Source organism: Schistocerca americana, chromosome 5 (genome assembly GCF_021461395.2).
Source record: "Schistocerca americana isolate TAMUIC-IGC-003095 chromosome 5, iqSchAmer2.1, whole genome shotgun sequence".
Lineage (NCBI taxonomy): Eukaryota > Metazoa > Arthropoda > Insecta > Orthoptera > Acrididae > Schistocerca > Schistocerca americana.
In genome coordinates, this window is record NC_060123.1 from 327,011,276 (window position 1) to 327,028,065 (window position 16,790).

Genomic DNA, 16,790 nt, shown 5'->3' on the forward strand with positions numbered 1-16,790 from the left:
GACAGTGCGATCCGCTCCCCAAGATGAACCGCTAAGAACTCTGAGGACATTAAGGGAACGTGTACAACGGGCCGCCAAATAAGAGACATGTGGAGACCAACACAGTTTCCGGTCCAACGTGAGCCCTAGAAACTTAGTTGTGTCCACGAATGGGAGAACAACGGGACCGAGATTTATATCGCCAAAAGTTGATACAAACCGTCTTCTCTTCAGAGAACCGGAAGCCATTTGCCACGCTCCATGAGTAGAGGCTGTCTAGACAACGCTGGAGGCAGCGCTCCAGGAGGCATGTTCTCTGGGCACTGCAGTAGATCGCGAAGTCATCGACAAAGAGAGAGCCTGAGACATTAGGTGGAATGCAATCCATAATTGGATTGATCGCGATGGCAAAAAGGGCTACGCTCAAGACGGAGCCCTGAGGCACTCCGTTCTCCTGGAGGAAGACGTCGGACAATACGGAACCCACACGTACCCTAAACTTTCGATCCGTTAAAAAGGAATCAATAAAAAGGGGCAGACGACCGCGTAGGCCCCACTTGTGCATAGTGCGGAGGATACCTCCTCTCCAACAGGTATCATAAGCCTTCTCCAAGTCGAAGAACACGGCTACCGTTTGGCGCCTTCGCAAAAAGTTGTTCATGATGAATGTCGACAAGGTCACAAGGTGGTCAACAGCGGAGCGGCGGCGACGAAAGCCGCATTGGACATTAGTAAGTAGTCGTCGAGATTCAAGAATCCAAACTAACCGAGCATTAACCATGCGCTCCATCACCTTACAGACACAGCTTGTAAGAGAAATGGGGCGGTAACTAGAAGGAAGGTGTCTATCCTTCCCGGGTTTGGGTATAGGAACAACAACGGCGTCACGCCAACGCATGGGGACCTGACCTTCGGTCCAGACGCGATTGTAGGTACGAAGAAGGAAGCTTTTGCCCGCCGGTGAAAGGTGTGCCAGCATCTGAACGTGAATGGCATCTGGCCCCGGAGCAGAGGACCGGGAGAGTGCAAGCGCACGTTCGAGTTCCCGCATAGTAAAGGGGGCATTGTAAGTCTCCAGATTCAGCGAGTGGAAGGAAGGTCGCCGAGCCTCGTCTGCCTCTTTCCTGGGAAGGAAGGCAGGATGGTAATGGGCGGAGCTTGAAACCTCCGCGAAAAAGCGGCCAAAGGCGTTGGAGACAGCCACAGGATCAACAAGGACCTCATTACCTGAGGTCAGGCCAGGTACTGAGGAGTGGGCCTTAATGCCCGACAGCCGGCGCAGGCTACCCCAAACAACGGAAGAGGGAGTAAAACTGGTAAAGGAGCTCGTGAAAGAGGCCCAGCAAGCTTTTTTGCTGTCTTTGATGACTCTACGGCATTGCGCTCGGAGTCGTTTGTATTCAATACAATTCGACCACGTAGGATGGCGGCGAAAGGTGCGTAAAGCACGTCGTCGAGCACGGATAGCGTCCCTACAAGCCTCGTTCCACCAGGGGACGGAAACGCGATGTGAAGAAGAAGTAGTACGAGGTATGGAACGTTCGGCAGCATTGATAATAACAGCCGTGAGGTATTCGACCTGACTGTCACAACTGGAAAAATCGCGGTCCGGAAAGGTCGCCAGGGAGGAGTAAAGTCCCCAGTCAGCTTTCAGTATGTTCCAGCGCGAAGGACGTGGGGATGGGGTGTGGTGCAGGAGACGAACGACACAGGGGAAGTGGTCGCTCGAATAGGTGTCAGAAAGGACATACCACTCGAACCGACGGGCAAGAGTGGTAGAACAGATCGAGAGGTCCAAGTGGGAGTAGGTATGAGTAGAGTCCGAGAGGAAAGTCGGGGCGCCGGTATTGAGGCAGACAAGATTGAGATGGTTGAAGACATCCGCCAAGAGTGAGCCTCTTTGACAGGATGCAGGAGAGCCCCAAAGGGGATGATGGACATTGAAGTCGCCAAACAATAAGAACGGCGGGGGAAGCTGATCGATCAGGTGCATCATGTCAGCCCGACTAACAGCAGATGACGGTGGAGTGTAGACGGTACAAACTGAAAAAGTAAAAGCAGAAAGAGTAATGCGGATAGCTATTGCTTGGAGTGGGGTGGTCAATGGGATGGGATGGTAATAGACATCGTCCCGAACGAGCAACATGACCCCACCATGAGCTGGGATACCGTCCACAGGGGCGAGGTCATACCGCTCCGAGGTATAGTGGGAAAAGGCAATACGGTCAGTCGGGCGCAACTTGGTTTCCTGGAGACCAAGGACGAGCGGACAGTGCAGGCGGAGGAGCAGTTGTAATTCCTCCCGATTAGATCGAATACCTCTTATGTTCCAATGAAACAACGCCATTGCTAGTCAAAAAGTTGGGGGAACGAGACGGGGAAGAGCTGGTCACCTCGATGGCCGCGGAGGGCCAGGTTGCGAGGCAACAACGCTACAACTGACGGCAGGCGGATCCGGTTCCATCGACTCGTCGCCAGCTGCGGCCGCTGTCCCTGATTGTGTAGGAGGGGCCGCATCATTTGCCGACAAAAGGCCGGCGGAACGCCTGGCAGCAGAGCGTCCCGGCGAAACTGAGGACGGCCGGGAGCAGCGACTCACGGATGAAGCGTCAGATGAAACGCGCCGAGGTGGAGAGGGGGATAGAGTTTCTTCTTGGAGGCCTTCTTGGAAGGCCGAGGAGGCACAGGGATGGTGGGCTGGACCCGAAGAAGGTCCTCACGCGCGGGGTCCATTTTGGAACGCCGGACCTCGGAAGCTGGAGTCCGGAACGTTTCCCCGATGGACGCCTGAGAAGAGGATCGCTTCTCAGGTGGCGTGGGGGGAGGAGGAGGAGGAAGGGTGGCCCCTGGGGCAGGGGGGGTGGGGGCCGTGGGGGAGGAGGAGTTGGAAGGGAGGGATTTGGGAGGCGGAGGCAGAGCCCCCTGACGGGCAGAGGAGGCGGAGGGGGGACAGGATAGAGGTGAGGATACAGCGGAAGGAGTGGACACAACGGAGGCAAACGAAGTGGCCAGTGACACGGGATGAAGGCGGTCATACTTCTTCCTGGCCTCAGAATAAGAGAGCCGATCCAAAGTTTTGATTTCTTGTATCTTTTTCTCCTTCTGATAGGCGGGGCAGTCTGGGGACCTAGGCGAGTGGACGCCAGGACAATTAGGGCACCGAGGTGGTGGGGTGCAAGTGTGTTCCTCACGAAGAGGAGTCCACAGTCGCCACAAAGGGGCTCAGCCTCACACCGGGACGACATGTGCCCAAAGCGCAAACACCTAAAACAGCGCATAGGAGGTGGGACGTAAGGTCGCACGTCGCACCGGTAGCACATCACCTTTACCTTCTCTGGGAGAACGTCCCCCTCGAAGGCGAGGATAAAGGCCCCGGTGTCGATGCGACGGTCTTTGGGGCCGCGCTGGACTCGCCGGACGAAATGCACGCCGCGGCGCTCCAGGTTGGCCCTGAGCTCCTCATCAGATTGTAGCAGGAGGTCACGATGAAAAATGACCCCCTGCGTCCTATTTAGTGCCAGATGTGGGACAATGGAGACTGGGATGTCCCCTAGGCGGTCGCACGCCTGGAGTGCCGCCGATTGTGTGGCAGAGGTGGTCTTGATAAGAACGGACCCTGATCGCATCTTGCTGAGAGCCTCGATTTCCCCGAAGACGTCCTCAATGTGTTGAACAAAGAACATGGGCTTGGAGGTGGCGAACGTCCCCCCATCTGTTCGAGAACAGACCAAATAGCGGGGGAAGTACTTCGCCCCAAGCCGGCGGGCCTGTCCCTCCTCCCATGGAGTGGCCAAGGGGGAAAGGGCAGGAGAACCAGAACTAGAAACGGTACCTTTTCTTTTGGAAGACTCGACCGCAGAGCGACCTGATACGTGTTGACGTTTCATGTGCAAAACGTCTGCCCCGATACCACCCACTCCGACCAGGGGCTCTCCCCACGGGCGCCACCCAGCCGCAGCAAGGGCCACCTGGCAGGATGACCATTGCCGGGAGTCCTGATGCCCCAAGGAGACGGGCATCTACTCCTTGGCCAACGTGGGGAGGGTGCAGCTCAGGTATCGGCAGTACGATCCCTGTGTTGTCAGGGGGCTACAACCTAGAGGGTACATGACGACCCCACCACAACGGGCTGGCTACCGTGCTGGATTTCTGGTGCCATGGAAAGTCCATCATGATCGCTGGTGCAGATGGAGATGCACTATGGGCGTAACTTTGACAACCCATCAGGTGTTTAGGCCCAATTTGAGGAGTAATGGGTATGGTGACAACGCCGGTGCAATGCTGAGTGCCAAGGTCTTAGTGCACTGAGGACCAGTGGTACACCATGTAAGGTGTCCTTCCCCAAAAGGCTCGTACTTCTGTAGAATTTTGAAAAATGGAGGTCAAACCCCAAGGGGGACCATCACATTAAGGCCAAAACATTGGAGACTCCTTTTAGTCGCCTCTTACGACAGGCAGGAATACCGCGGGCCTATTCTTGCCCCCGAACCCGCAGGGGGGGTTCAATGTGTGTGTGTGTGTGTGTGTGTGTGTGTGTGTGTGTGTGTGTGTGTGTGTGTGTGTGCGCGCGCTCCAACTGTATTGTATAAAACACTGGAAAAATTCAAAGCCAATTATCTCCATTAGGTGATGAAAGACATCAAAACAGCCTATTTTTCAGCACTTTTTAACCATGTTCTATGAGTGTGTTTCACTACAGAACTGAAAGCAGCCTCTGCCAATTTCATACTGTGCATTAACAGTGTGACAATCTGAGCACAATGCTGCAGAGGCTGCGACAGTATACGATTTTTGAAATACAAACTACTTAGCTAAAGTGTGATTAAGAAAAATGTTGATGGCTGTTAATACATTTGAAAATATTTAAGATTCATTTAATGCAACTTAGTAATAAGATATCTAATACATAAGTAGGACCTGCTTCCAACAGTCTAACACCACCAGTTTGTGTGTGCTATGGCATTTGACCAATCATTGCTTTCGTGTTTGTTTACATCAGATTTATTCTCATGATGAACGGATTATAGATTCGATACAGAGACCTTGCGATCATGAAACTACGTACTTAGTCACTTTCCTAGGGACCTCCTGCCTGTTAGCGACCACCCAACACTGTCTACATGCATGTCAAACTTTCAAGAAACAGTTGAGAGTGAAGCCTTACTCTTGACTACTATATTGATCAAATAGGTGAGAGCAAGTAAGAACAGTCCCATCATCAGCATGAAATATTGTGTACAATCTTAGATTCTGTAGATGCACCCAAACATACAGTGAATCTGCTGGTAGTCCCCATGAGATACCTTCACCTTTTTCAACAAATATAAAATAATTGCTCTCAGCAGCAGCTGTTGCTTTTCAATGAAAAGTAATCATGTCGACAAATAATTACTATATGAAAAAGCAATGTGGTAGCAAAGTGTTTCCAAATTTAATCTCTGAAAGCAGTGATTAACAGTTTGACAGGATGTAAATGTATGACAACATGTAAATAAATGTTAAACAAAAATAAATGATGTTAAACAGAAACACTTATTTCTGCTCAATGAATCGTCACATCATTATCATATGAATAAAAATCATCCATCACTTACAAATATTACACACTGCTAATACTTTAATACTGCAGTGGCTTGGCAGCTGAAGCTTATCTGAAGTCCAATACTTCAATTCCCTGTCTCAAAACTTTCAATGTGGCCCTTTCCTGTTCCCTTACTAGGTGCATCAAGATCAGTTCATTTGCAAGACATATTGTCACTCTTCACTGAGCATTTTTTTTTTCCTCTCTCTCTCTCTTCCTTTAACTAGCCATGTCTCATTCAGTGAGAAAACTGCACGTCAAGTAAAATCAATACCCACAGTGAGAAAGTATGCCTCCATAATGAAGTCCATTTGCAATCAATGCTACCTACTTGTTAGTAACTTTCAACTTAGGCAGCAATCACAATTATAATATGCTAAGTACACATATTCATCAACATTCTGAACACCCATACAGTGAAACACATGCAACTTTTTGAAGTATACTCACCACTGTGATGGGGTACACGGGGTTCAATACCGTGAATAAGAGCACATGATTTGGCTTTTCATTCTCCGTTCTGAAAGAAATAAGATTTTTTTGAGTATTCCAAAGACAAGTTTGAAGTGTGCACATGTTTAAGACAGCAAACACACAAAATAAGTAGTTATAAAAATTACAGCTTCAAAAGACAATAGATTCTACCACACAGTTTATTTTGGCAGAACTATTACCAGTACCTCTATGACCATACGCCCTTTGTATTCCACAGACACCATTTCAAAATGGAGGAAATCAAAATTTCTTCCAAGAAATTATTTGGCCACAAAATACCACAGAGCTCCATACAGCATTTAAAATCAAAAGAATCCAGCTGTTCCAAAGCAAATCTAAAATGAGCAGGATCAGTTTAACTACTACACTTTGGAGCAGGAAACAGCTGGAGGAGCATGCATAGAATTTACCACTCCTTCCTGCACACTCCCGTTTCCCCTATCCCAACTTGTGTGCCTTCAGAAACTCCATTCATCAGACATCCGAAGCATTAGGTCTGCACCCTGAAGTATGTAGCTGAATTCTGTTACTTAGCCATAAGCAACAATCTCAACAATACTGTCCAAAAGGCATTACAAGGTAACCACTTGAAAAGTACATTCATGAAAATCAGTCTATTATTCCAGTAAAAATCTTACAGCCAGAAGTGGTCATGACCTACAAACCTTTTGGTAATGTGGTATTGAAAAAGCTGCCATAGCGCCATTCTTGAGCCGTTCCGTATTTAAAGTTTCCTCAATTGAGTTGCGAGATAACATTTTCGAGGGCATGATAAATAAATTTTGGCATTGTTCCTTTAAGTTTAATTTTCTTATTCCCCGGACTGACTGACCATATAAATGAAGTTTACAAGTTGTGCATTGGCTGATGGGGAGTGGCTGCACCAAGTAAATTTGTGTGGACACTACATCTTTTGGGAGTGTCTTCTCCCTGGTCCACTTCTATTTGCTGATGTCTCTTTCCTGACCCTTTGCCTTTTGTGTTGCTTCTCTAAAAATTATCCTGTTATCTTCGATCTCCATTCGAATTCCAGCGTTTTTCATATGTCCTGCCAAGTTTTCAGAACCCCAAATCTTGTCAGAAACTGTTTCTGCTGAAGGCCTCAGGACTGAGTTTTTTTGTTCCAGAACAAAGACTTACTTTGCGCTTTTTGTCATTAAAGTGTGCACTTTCAATTTTATGCACTATTCTCTATTACCTTTTCTTTTTCATTACCCATTCTGCTAGATATTTAACAGTTTCATTTAGATACTGTGTGATGAATTTTAAGATTTTGAGGGGCATTATTGATGTTTGTCTTTAACTGTGCTTTTTCAAGCACTATTTTCAGTTTGGCAATTTTTACTTTGGCACAACCCACTGTGTTAGTAATAAACTCTATGCCATCTGCAAAAGCCAGTCTGCAAACACTACCCACATAGTGTTTAAGTACATTTAATTAATTCCGTTTTATTATCAAGTCATAATTCCTTTAGAATGTTTGCTAGTGCATTTCAATTGAGTCTAAATTTTCATTTACACCTTTTTCTTTAGATTCTGTATTTGCTCTGCAGAAGCCCTTTCCTTCCTAAATTGCACTATATTTTCTCTAAGTTACGGGCAGAGCATTCCTTCAGTGCCCCAGACAAGATCTAGTATGTTACAAGAGGGAGATTCCCCACTAATTGTTAGGATTTGTTTTACTTATGAAGTGGCTGTATTAATACTGAGGCAAATTCTGAGGGTACCGTATTTACTCGAATCGAAGCCGCACTTTTTTCCGGTTTTTCTAATCCAAAAAACCGCCTGTGGCTTAGAATCGAGTGCAAAGTACTGAAAAATGTTGGTAGGTGGTGCCGCCACAACTAACTTCTGCCGTCAAATATATGTAGCGCTACATAGGCATGCTTTGCAGGCACAAAACACTGGCGCCAAAACCACTGCATCAGTAAATAAATTTTAAAAAAGTGAAAGACGAGCTTTTTTTCTCCGCCCCGGGTTTCGACCACTGCATTTTCATATGTTATCCAACAAAGTAAATACAAATTTCGTAATGTTCATCTACGAATATAGCAGCATTTCAATGTACTACGAAAATCTGACTGGCAAGACTGTTTGGGATGTTTGTCAAATATGTGAAACTCTACGTTCCAAGTTTTTTCCTACCTGTGAGATGAGATGGTTGCTAATAAGAACTTTTATGAATTGTGAATCACATGCAGTATTCTCTTCACCATAAGAATAATACGAATAGGCCTATAATCATTTTGTCATGTCTTCTTTCGTGTTTGCAGCTATCTCATTTAAATCCTGTCTGCCCTATAAACTACGAAAATAGAGTGAGACAACAGCAAACGCGGAAGAATACACATATCATGTCATGTTTATATTCGTATTATTCTTATGCCTAATAGTGATACAATCAGAAATGAAGCACGGCAATTTATTAGATTTTTAAATCCAAGATGACTAGTTTATGTGCAGAATGTGATGTACTAAAGAGCCGTCTGCAAAGATTTTCAAACGCAGAAAATTTTTCGCTAAACTCTCGTTCAGAACATCTATCATACGCAGTCTATTATTTGGTTCTTGTTGATCATTATCAAAGAAAGCAGCAGTGTAAGTAACAACAAATAGTCTCTTGCCATTGTTTCGCTACTGAGACGATTTTTTTTTTAATTTTAAGCGGCGGTACCGTGCACAAAAGCAAGCCATGCAGCGACCGGCCGTAAACACTCATTATCAGAAAGCGACAAACAATGCATTTTCAGCTTAGAATGATGTAAACACCTATAACAAAGAGAACGGGACTTATCAGATCAAAGAAAAATAAGCAATCAATTCAAACCAGACGAAGCACGTGAAAAAGGAAAGGTACCCGTATAAATACAGACGGAGCGCCTAACGCATAGCAATGGCTACCTGGTAAAGCTTAACTGCTAAGCTTACGACTCATACTACTGTAGCTGTATCATCATTAATTCGACCTAAATTGTGTCTCATATTATAATGGGCAACTTTGTTTCGATTTGGAGGTGCGACCTAAAACTTCTCTCCCCTTGAATTTCGAGTCAAATTTTGGGTGCGGCTTAGATTCGGGAAAATTTTTTTTCCCTTGATTTCAAGTCACATTTTTCAGGTGCGGCTTAGATTCGAGTAAATACGGTAAGTTGTTTCTTGTTGAGATTTCTGTAACAATTTATGTTGAACATAGATCGGTACTACAACAATAATTACAAGGTATATTCTAGCAAAATACAATTGAACTATTTCATTTTGATTACATTATGAGTGTGCATGTTCGTATATTAACCTCTGTACAATGTAAATACAGGCACTCTGCTTCCCACAGTTCATACTGCAAGGAGAGAGATACAGCAGTACAACTGACTCCTAGGCCGTGTCCTACGTAAGCGACAGAACCGAATGACAGCTTCTAACCTTTCCAGCACTTTGGGAATCAAGTGGTGGTAAAAATCGTATCTCACAAAAGGTTCAAGATATTGAAACGACAAATTTTGGAAATGACAGCACACAGAAAGGACTATTTTATCATATGATTAACATTCGATATGTTTTTGTAAACGCGTGAGCAGAGCAAAAACAAGACTGCTATAAATTACACTATGAGGTTTTGTCCAAATTTTCATAGCCAAACAAAGGGAGAGAAACAGTTTGGCATGAAAATAGTTAACTGCTTGAAACTAATCAGGGTAACGAAGGAAAACTTAATAAGCTCAGGAAAAATTTAAATAGCTCACAAAAAGGTGCTGTAAATGACATGTCAAAAATTTCATCTGTTCAAGACCTAGCTATTTTGCACATAAAAAGAGACTTTGGTGCAGTATTTAGATGTCAAAAAGTCTTCATTTTAATCAAATAAGTTAGGAAGGCAAACAAGAAGTCAGTAAGATCATGTTTTATGAATAAAACATGAAATTCAAAAAATGGAAGAAATCAGTCAAATATTTTATGAAATGGTTTGTGTAAGAAATAAGTAGATCAGAGAAACATTCTATGTGCCTTTGAGTGATGCTTTAACACGTGAATAGAAAATGAGGTGCTCCAAACATTTCCCTAATATTTTTTATTTCACAGTTTTGAACAAATCATTACACAAAACGTTTGACTTTCGTTTAAAAAATTTTGGAAGCTTTACTTTTACAGACTATTACAGTAATTGAAACAGTTGGTCTTAACACCGACTGCTGATGAATTACGTTTGCAACATCAAATATCGGTAAAATTTCATGGTTCATTTTAATTTATTGGGAATAAAATGTGTGTGATATACTGAGATAGGTGTGAAGATCAAACAGGATATGTTGAGTCAAGTATGCTACCCTTACACCACAGCTATCTTTTCGTAAATATCATCAATCTGTGGGCTTATGTTTGTATTTTGCATTGTTAGTCATGTAACAGTCATTCCCCCGCACTTGTTGGCTGTTAAAAGTTCTGGATCATGTAAAAAAACATTCGCATTTAAATTTATTGATGAGATAATCTAATGCCCCTCTGCAAATTCACGTGTATGTTCTAGTTGACGATACTTATGAAATTCTCCACGGAGATTCCTCCTTTTGCAAATTTCATGAACAGCATTCCTTTTAACTTTATTTTCTTAAGTAAACCTAATTCTGTAGCCTTACTTTCCAGCTACAGTATTCTAGAAGTTAAGGACGCCGTCTGTAGGAAGAGCTGGTTGGCTCCAAGCAGCCATCTTGTAGCACGACATGGTCGCCCACACACAGGACACCCAAGGTTGTCACCCGATGCTGCTTCTTGTCCCTGGAGAGTTGTGTACCCAGAAGTCACTCGCTGCTGGTCACTTCTGTCACTCACGTAGGACACGGCCTTAGAAACCATTTACGTGGTGATGCAGGTAAATTTTCAGAATTTCGTGGCGATACTCTACAGCTTTGAAAATAACATGCAGTGCAGCATAAAGGTGGTTGTTTGGTCTTCACACATGAAAGGAAGCAAACTCAATTCTCATCAGATGCTTTCAAACATTCCATTTTTTCCATCTCTGTCAAACTGACAGTGCTTTCAAACTTTCCATTTTTTTATCTCTGTCAAACTGACAATGTTACTTTTATTCATTTAACGGTTAAATGTAAGTTTTATTTATATTCCTTTGTTACATCATTTTAATCAGTGAATTAACTGTTTGGAAAACTAATTTTTTCTTCCTTTCATTCTTTTTCCACTTTGAACCTTTATGCATGTGACCTTAATTACAGTTATTGATTTCAATTTAATTTCATCCCCTTTAGTGTTTTTGTCTGTACCTGCATTCAGTAATTTTATTCCTCACTTACTTACAATCCGTTCCTCCGTTTCAATCTTCATCTGTGGTATTTTTCACCGAGTGGATTAAGAATTTGTATTTTAAATGTTTATATGATGATTTCCATACAAATAAAACTGTACAATTTGCAATGAAAAACATTTGACACCATTGCAAATTCTGTTTTTAATCAATGAACCAGTACTCTCAGATGTTTAAATATTATGGTAGATAAATAAAAATAATGAAATTCAAAAGCACAAAGATTCCAAGTGGAAAAAGAATTATAAGAAGGAATGAATTTCCAAGTGGAAAAAGAATTATAAGAAGGAATGAGAATAACAAGCTGATGAAAAAGAGGTGATAAAGCAACAGAAATAATACAATTACATTTAAACCAGTTAGCTGAATAAATTTTACGACCGATCATTTTGATACAGATGTAAAAAATTTCAAAGCTCCTGGCAAGATTCAAACCTACAACTTTTTGCTTGTGAAGACTGTACGACAACCATTGTGAAATAGCAAGTCCGATTAACATTACTATTTTGAAAGCTATAGAGGATATCATAAATTTTCAATTTTTTTTTTGTTTGTTACTCGTAAATGAGGGTCCCCAGGGTGGGTGGCTTCAAGATGTGATACTTTGTACCTTTACATACTAGTGTACAGATGGTTTCAAGAAGTTGATCCCACCACTGGGGACCTCGCCTTGTGAGAAATAGCAGCAAAGATTTTGAATGCTTGGCAGCAGTTCTGCTGTGAACTGGTAAGATGGGAGGAGGCAGGAAAGGGGACGAAGAAAGGGAATGGAAAAGGAGACAGCATTTAAAACTTACAGAAAGGAGGAATGATAAAGGTAACAGTAAGTAATTTTTTGTTGCTTGTCTTTGAAGTATGTCTGAATATTCATTATCTGAAGAAACTTTTGAAGAGGTGACAATGCTACATACAAAATATACTCCAGTGGGTTTCTTCCTCAAGTTGTTTTCTTGCAATTTTTCACTGTGACCTAGGCCTACAGTTATGATACCCTTCACAGTAATATCAATTTATTCCTAAAGTAAAATCGGCAAAGCTTGAAATAGCAACAATTCTCTCCTCTAACCACTGCACAAGTTCTTCCTTCTTTCTTGCCTAAATTGGAAATTATCTCGCTTTTTTGAATGGTACTGACAATATCGAGACAACCTCGCAATATACCTATAAAGCATGTCAAATTTACTAACTGGTGCTTAGGTCCATCACTGTATGTACCCACATTATAATCTCTAGGTCTGCTGCATGCAAATCTTATTTTTGCACTTGTGATAAAACTATAGTACAACAATCATAGGCTGCATTTTCATGCTGCCAGATGAGCTACCAGTCAATGATTCAACCATGTCTCAAGGGTCTAAACGGTCAATGATTTCCTTTCCTAGTGGCTATTTTTCTTTCGTTGTTACATTTTCAGTACTAATTAAATGGCTACCCCTGTGAAACCAGTCTTCTTGTTTAACAAATCTTCCACCTTTTGTTGAGAAATTTCCAATTATCATATAATTCCAATACAGTACAGAGGGGGGGGGGGGGGGGGGGGAATCTAATATCACAATCAGGCCACAAACCATCCCATCAAAAATCTCACATTAGGTAGTCTACTTCTTATGATGCTATCTGGACAAAAACAACTAAGGTTGTGCAAGATATCCGACACCAACCATTTCTCCTTCCCAACCACACTACATTCTTAAAAATCGGACATTAAAATCTTGTGTACAGAAGGGCACTTTGACAAAATCTGGTCATGTTTATGCACAATTCTGCAAATTCAGAATTGTGGATAACATACAGTTAATCATTGCATACTTGAATCTGGACAACAATGAATCCTATGCTGAAGATTCCTCACATCACCAAGCTTTGCCAGATTACGAGGTGGGTTTCATTGATTCTGCAGGATCCCAAGTTTAATCCGATCAATTACCGGCTAGGAAAGGATAAAACTGACAAATATTATGTGTCATTGTATCTTATTGAATATGGGCCGATTGCACAGTCTATGGAGAATGTGCTGCTTCTCAGGTGCATGGATGGCCCTTGAGGCACCCCTTGGGCACTCTTCATAGCACAGTGGTAGTGGATTAACATTTATGCAAATTGACACTATTCAGCGACCATTGTACCAACAATTCAATCAAAAAATTACCACTGCAACCCGAGTTGATAAATGCTGGAACACAATGACACTACTGTACTTTTCAAAAGTTAGCATATTCTGAACAAGACACACAAAGTAAGCAATGATCACTCGTGACAAATTTAGCCTCAAACTGGTTTTAAACCATAGTCCCAAACACAAATTTAAACTGTCTAAAAGTTGAAGCCATGTCAGCCAATATTTTGGTGGACATCATATTTACAAAAAGTCATGAAGTTTCAATGCTGCTGTTTCACTTTAAAAACTTATTCTTAAATACATTTCACATGCAATCACACCCTACAAGTTAATCGTAACTTGTACTTTAAATATACAACAACAAAAATAAACCAGATGAGTCTAGCCTCAAATTTCCTTTATACCTCCAGGGGAACATAAGGCATTAGTATTTAACAAGTTTCAACTTTACACCTGTACCTATTTCTGGAGGAGGAGGGGTGGGGGGGAGGTATCTTGAAACTCAGACATAGAAAGTTATCTTTTAAGGGTTCCATTTTTACAGATTGGAGTTGGGTCTTCAAGCTAGCCAATGATTTTCAGGATTGACTTCTCTGAAATTAACAACACCCGCAAGGCAATTAGGTCTAAGAGTAAAAAATGGGATACACATTTGAGATATACGTGCAACCACCAATTGCTTTCTCAATACAAAAGATGAAATGTAACATCAACAACTAATGTTACTAGCCTAGCAGGATTTCACCAAAACTCGGCAATAAACCGCAAAGTTCAACACCAATCATTTTATTTGTGTCCATTTTAATAAATGGAAGAATTAAACAGAATGGTTTCCTCACGTGCTCAAGTAGCAATCCACTGACAGTGACCTTAAGTATTATCAACTATACACACAAACTATAAAGTTAATGTGTGGAAGAACATCAACCTTCAGTATTAGCCTGAACAGAAGGAACATTGGTAAACACGGGTGTGTGTCCACGCCTTTTAACCACTTCTGGAATTCTGTAAAAGTTTTGCCACGATTGTGGAGCCCTCATCCTCGAGATCTTGTACGAAATTCTTTACCAAATTTTGGATGAGTGTTTATTTTGGTAACTTAATAACATTCATCTTACCTTTTTCTTCTGGGCTCATCTCCATAAGCAGCATATTGGTCACCATGATTCTGGAAAAAAAAAATAATATATATATATATATATTAAATACAATTGTTCAGTAACTAGACTGTGAGAATACATCAACTTTCAGGCCATTACATCTCAATTTTAATCTTCCCTCCAATCGTCTACATGTATTTATCAGTGCAACAGAGGTTTCAGAATAAATCGGTTGAAAAAACTGAATGACCACATCAAGCACAGACATACCTTCATAGGAGTAAACTTAACCTGCAAAGTACCTGCATTAAACAGTAATTTATTAATTAGAATACTGTCCACCAATAGCATTAATAGCAAGCATGAACAATTCATTGCTGGGTGCCTAGCACATACCACATGAACTCGCAAAGAATGTGACAATCTCACTCAAACAACCATTTTTTCTGGGAAAAAGGAGGGAGGGCACAGCAAGGAAAAACAGTTTCTGAAAAAGAAAATTTGTCAACTACAGACATAACTATGCTAGGGACACTTATGGGACATCTGCAAAAGTGTAATGGTGTACAGAAATAAAAAGTGGGTGACACCACTCAGTTCAAACAAGAACAAAACATCTTTTAAAATGTGGTGCAAAGTTCCGAAAATGGGAAGATTAGGTAACTAATGAAGAGGTACTGTAAGTACACTGGGAGAAAAGTATGTGCCACAACTCTACTAAAAGAACACTGGATGGAACACATCCTGAAACTATCAAGGAATCGTGTTTTGTAACGGAAGAATGCGTGGGGTAAGCTTATAAATCTGTATGGAGATCAACGCATGACTACAAAAAATGTTCGAGTGGATGTAGGGTGCATTATACATGAGGATGATTGCACAAGACAGATTTGCACGAGGCGCCACACTACACCAGTCTTCAGGCTGAAGACCACATTCCATTCCCTGATGAATTCTTGAGATCAAACGATTTCTCCAATCAAGAATTAAGAAACTGGAACACCACATTCCTTTTGGGAATGAAATTAAAGTTAGACGCCTGACTATTCACCCGGTTGCTAATGCATAACGATAAATGCAAAACGCGATCCAGTTTCCTGAAACACGCTTTGTAATTTCCACTAATTGTTTGCATCACTCTAGGAGCTCGACCTATTCTTGCAAGCAACATCGCAAACTTAAGTGCAAACTCTAAATACGATAACAGCAAACAAAATAAAACTTTCAAACTACATGTTGCGAATTCATAAACATTTCGACGGAGTCAAGTTTGAGGTAACACCCTGGCGGCAACCGACCACTTAACCCAGCATCTCAGCAAGTTAACGTGTCACAGAACCACAAGAAGACAAACAATACAATTTCGCAAACAGGCAAAAATTATACCCATGCCAAAAAGCTACTAAAACCGCACGAGACTCATAAAATTCTACTCTTTTATTTCAAAAACCCTCAAAAACACGCCTGCAACTAATGGCGCCGGAAGTACATGGCGTCATGTAATGCACAATCAATATTAGCACGAATGTCTTCTTGATAGGTAAATAATCACTTTAATTTATTGCAACTTACAATAACAACAATAAAGAAAACTAAATTAATATTACATACCCTATGCTGACCACTTTCCAAATCAGTTCGCTGACGCTTAATCATCGGACCTTCACCATTGAACGCCATGTTGAAACTGATTTCGAACGAATTCTTGCTTCCTTCTACATCACTAGCATTCGTAGATGGCAGCACACACTCTGGTAGCAAGGTCTATGGTAGCACATCTTCACAGGTGTCTAACCCCAGCACATTTCGACACCTAGGACCACGAAAGCCACCGAGAGATGCCTCTATTGTCACGCGAATAACCAGTTAGCTTAACATTAAATAGGAGAGACATTTCGAATGCGTCTTTTTGCTGGAAAACCGTGACAGTCTTTGGTGATGCTGCTATATTAATGAGAATTCACAGCTGTTTGGACTTCTTCGGCTGCGACTTGAGAGTGAGTCTGTCGAATTCCTGCATTCTTTTTAACAAAAATGACAAAGAGTTTTGTTGTATATGGATACAGTATTAATCCACAGACGACAGGAGACAGCATTCAATTTCTCATGTAAGTTACATATGCCTTAACAATTTGAAATGAAAATTATGTTTGAGAAAAGCAAACACTGCTCCAAATACAAGTAAAATCTTTACATGTTTCC

General features: G+C 42.0%; 1 protein-coding gene across 3 annotated transcripts in view; it reads right to left on the reverse strand.

Moving 5' to 3' along the window:
• The window catches only part of LOC124615954 (heterogeneous nuclear ribonucleoprotein L), a 187,014-nt gene extending 170,708 nt beyond the window's left edge, over positions 1-16,306 (reverse strand). For all 3 annotated transcript variants that reach the window (XM_047144156.1, XM_047144158.1, XM_047144155.1), the window contains exons 1-3: positions 16,200-16,306; positions 14,607-14,656; positions 6,011-6,080 (exon numbers count right to left, since the gene is read on the reverse strand). In XM_047144156.1, coding sequence (XP_047000112.1) covers positions 6,011-6,080; positions 14,607-14,656; positions 16,200-16,268 — 189 coding nt within the window. In that variant the 5' untranslated portion in view covers positions 16,269-16,306. The remainder of the gene's footprint in view (positions 1-6,010; positions 6,081-14,606; positions 14,657-16,199) is intronic.
• Between the last annotated feature and the right edge of the window lie 484 nt (positions 16,307-16,790).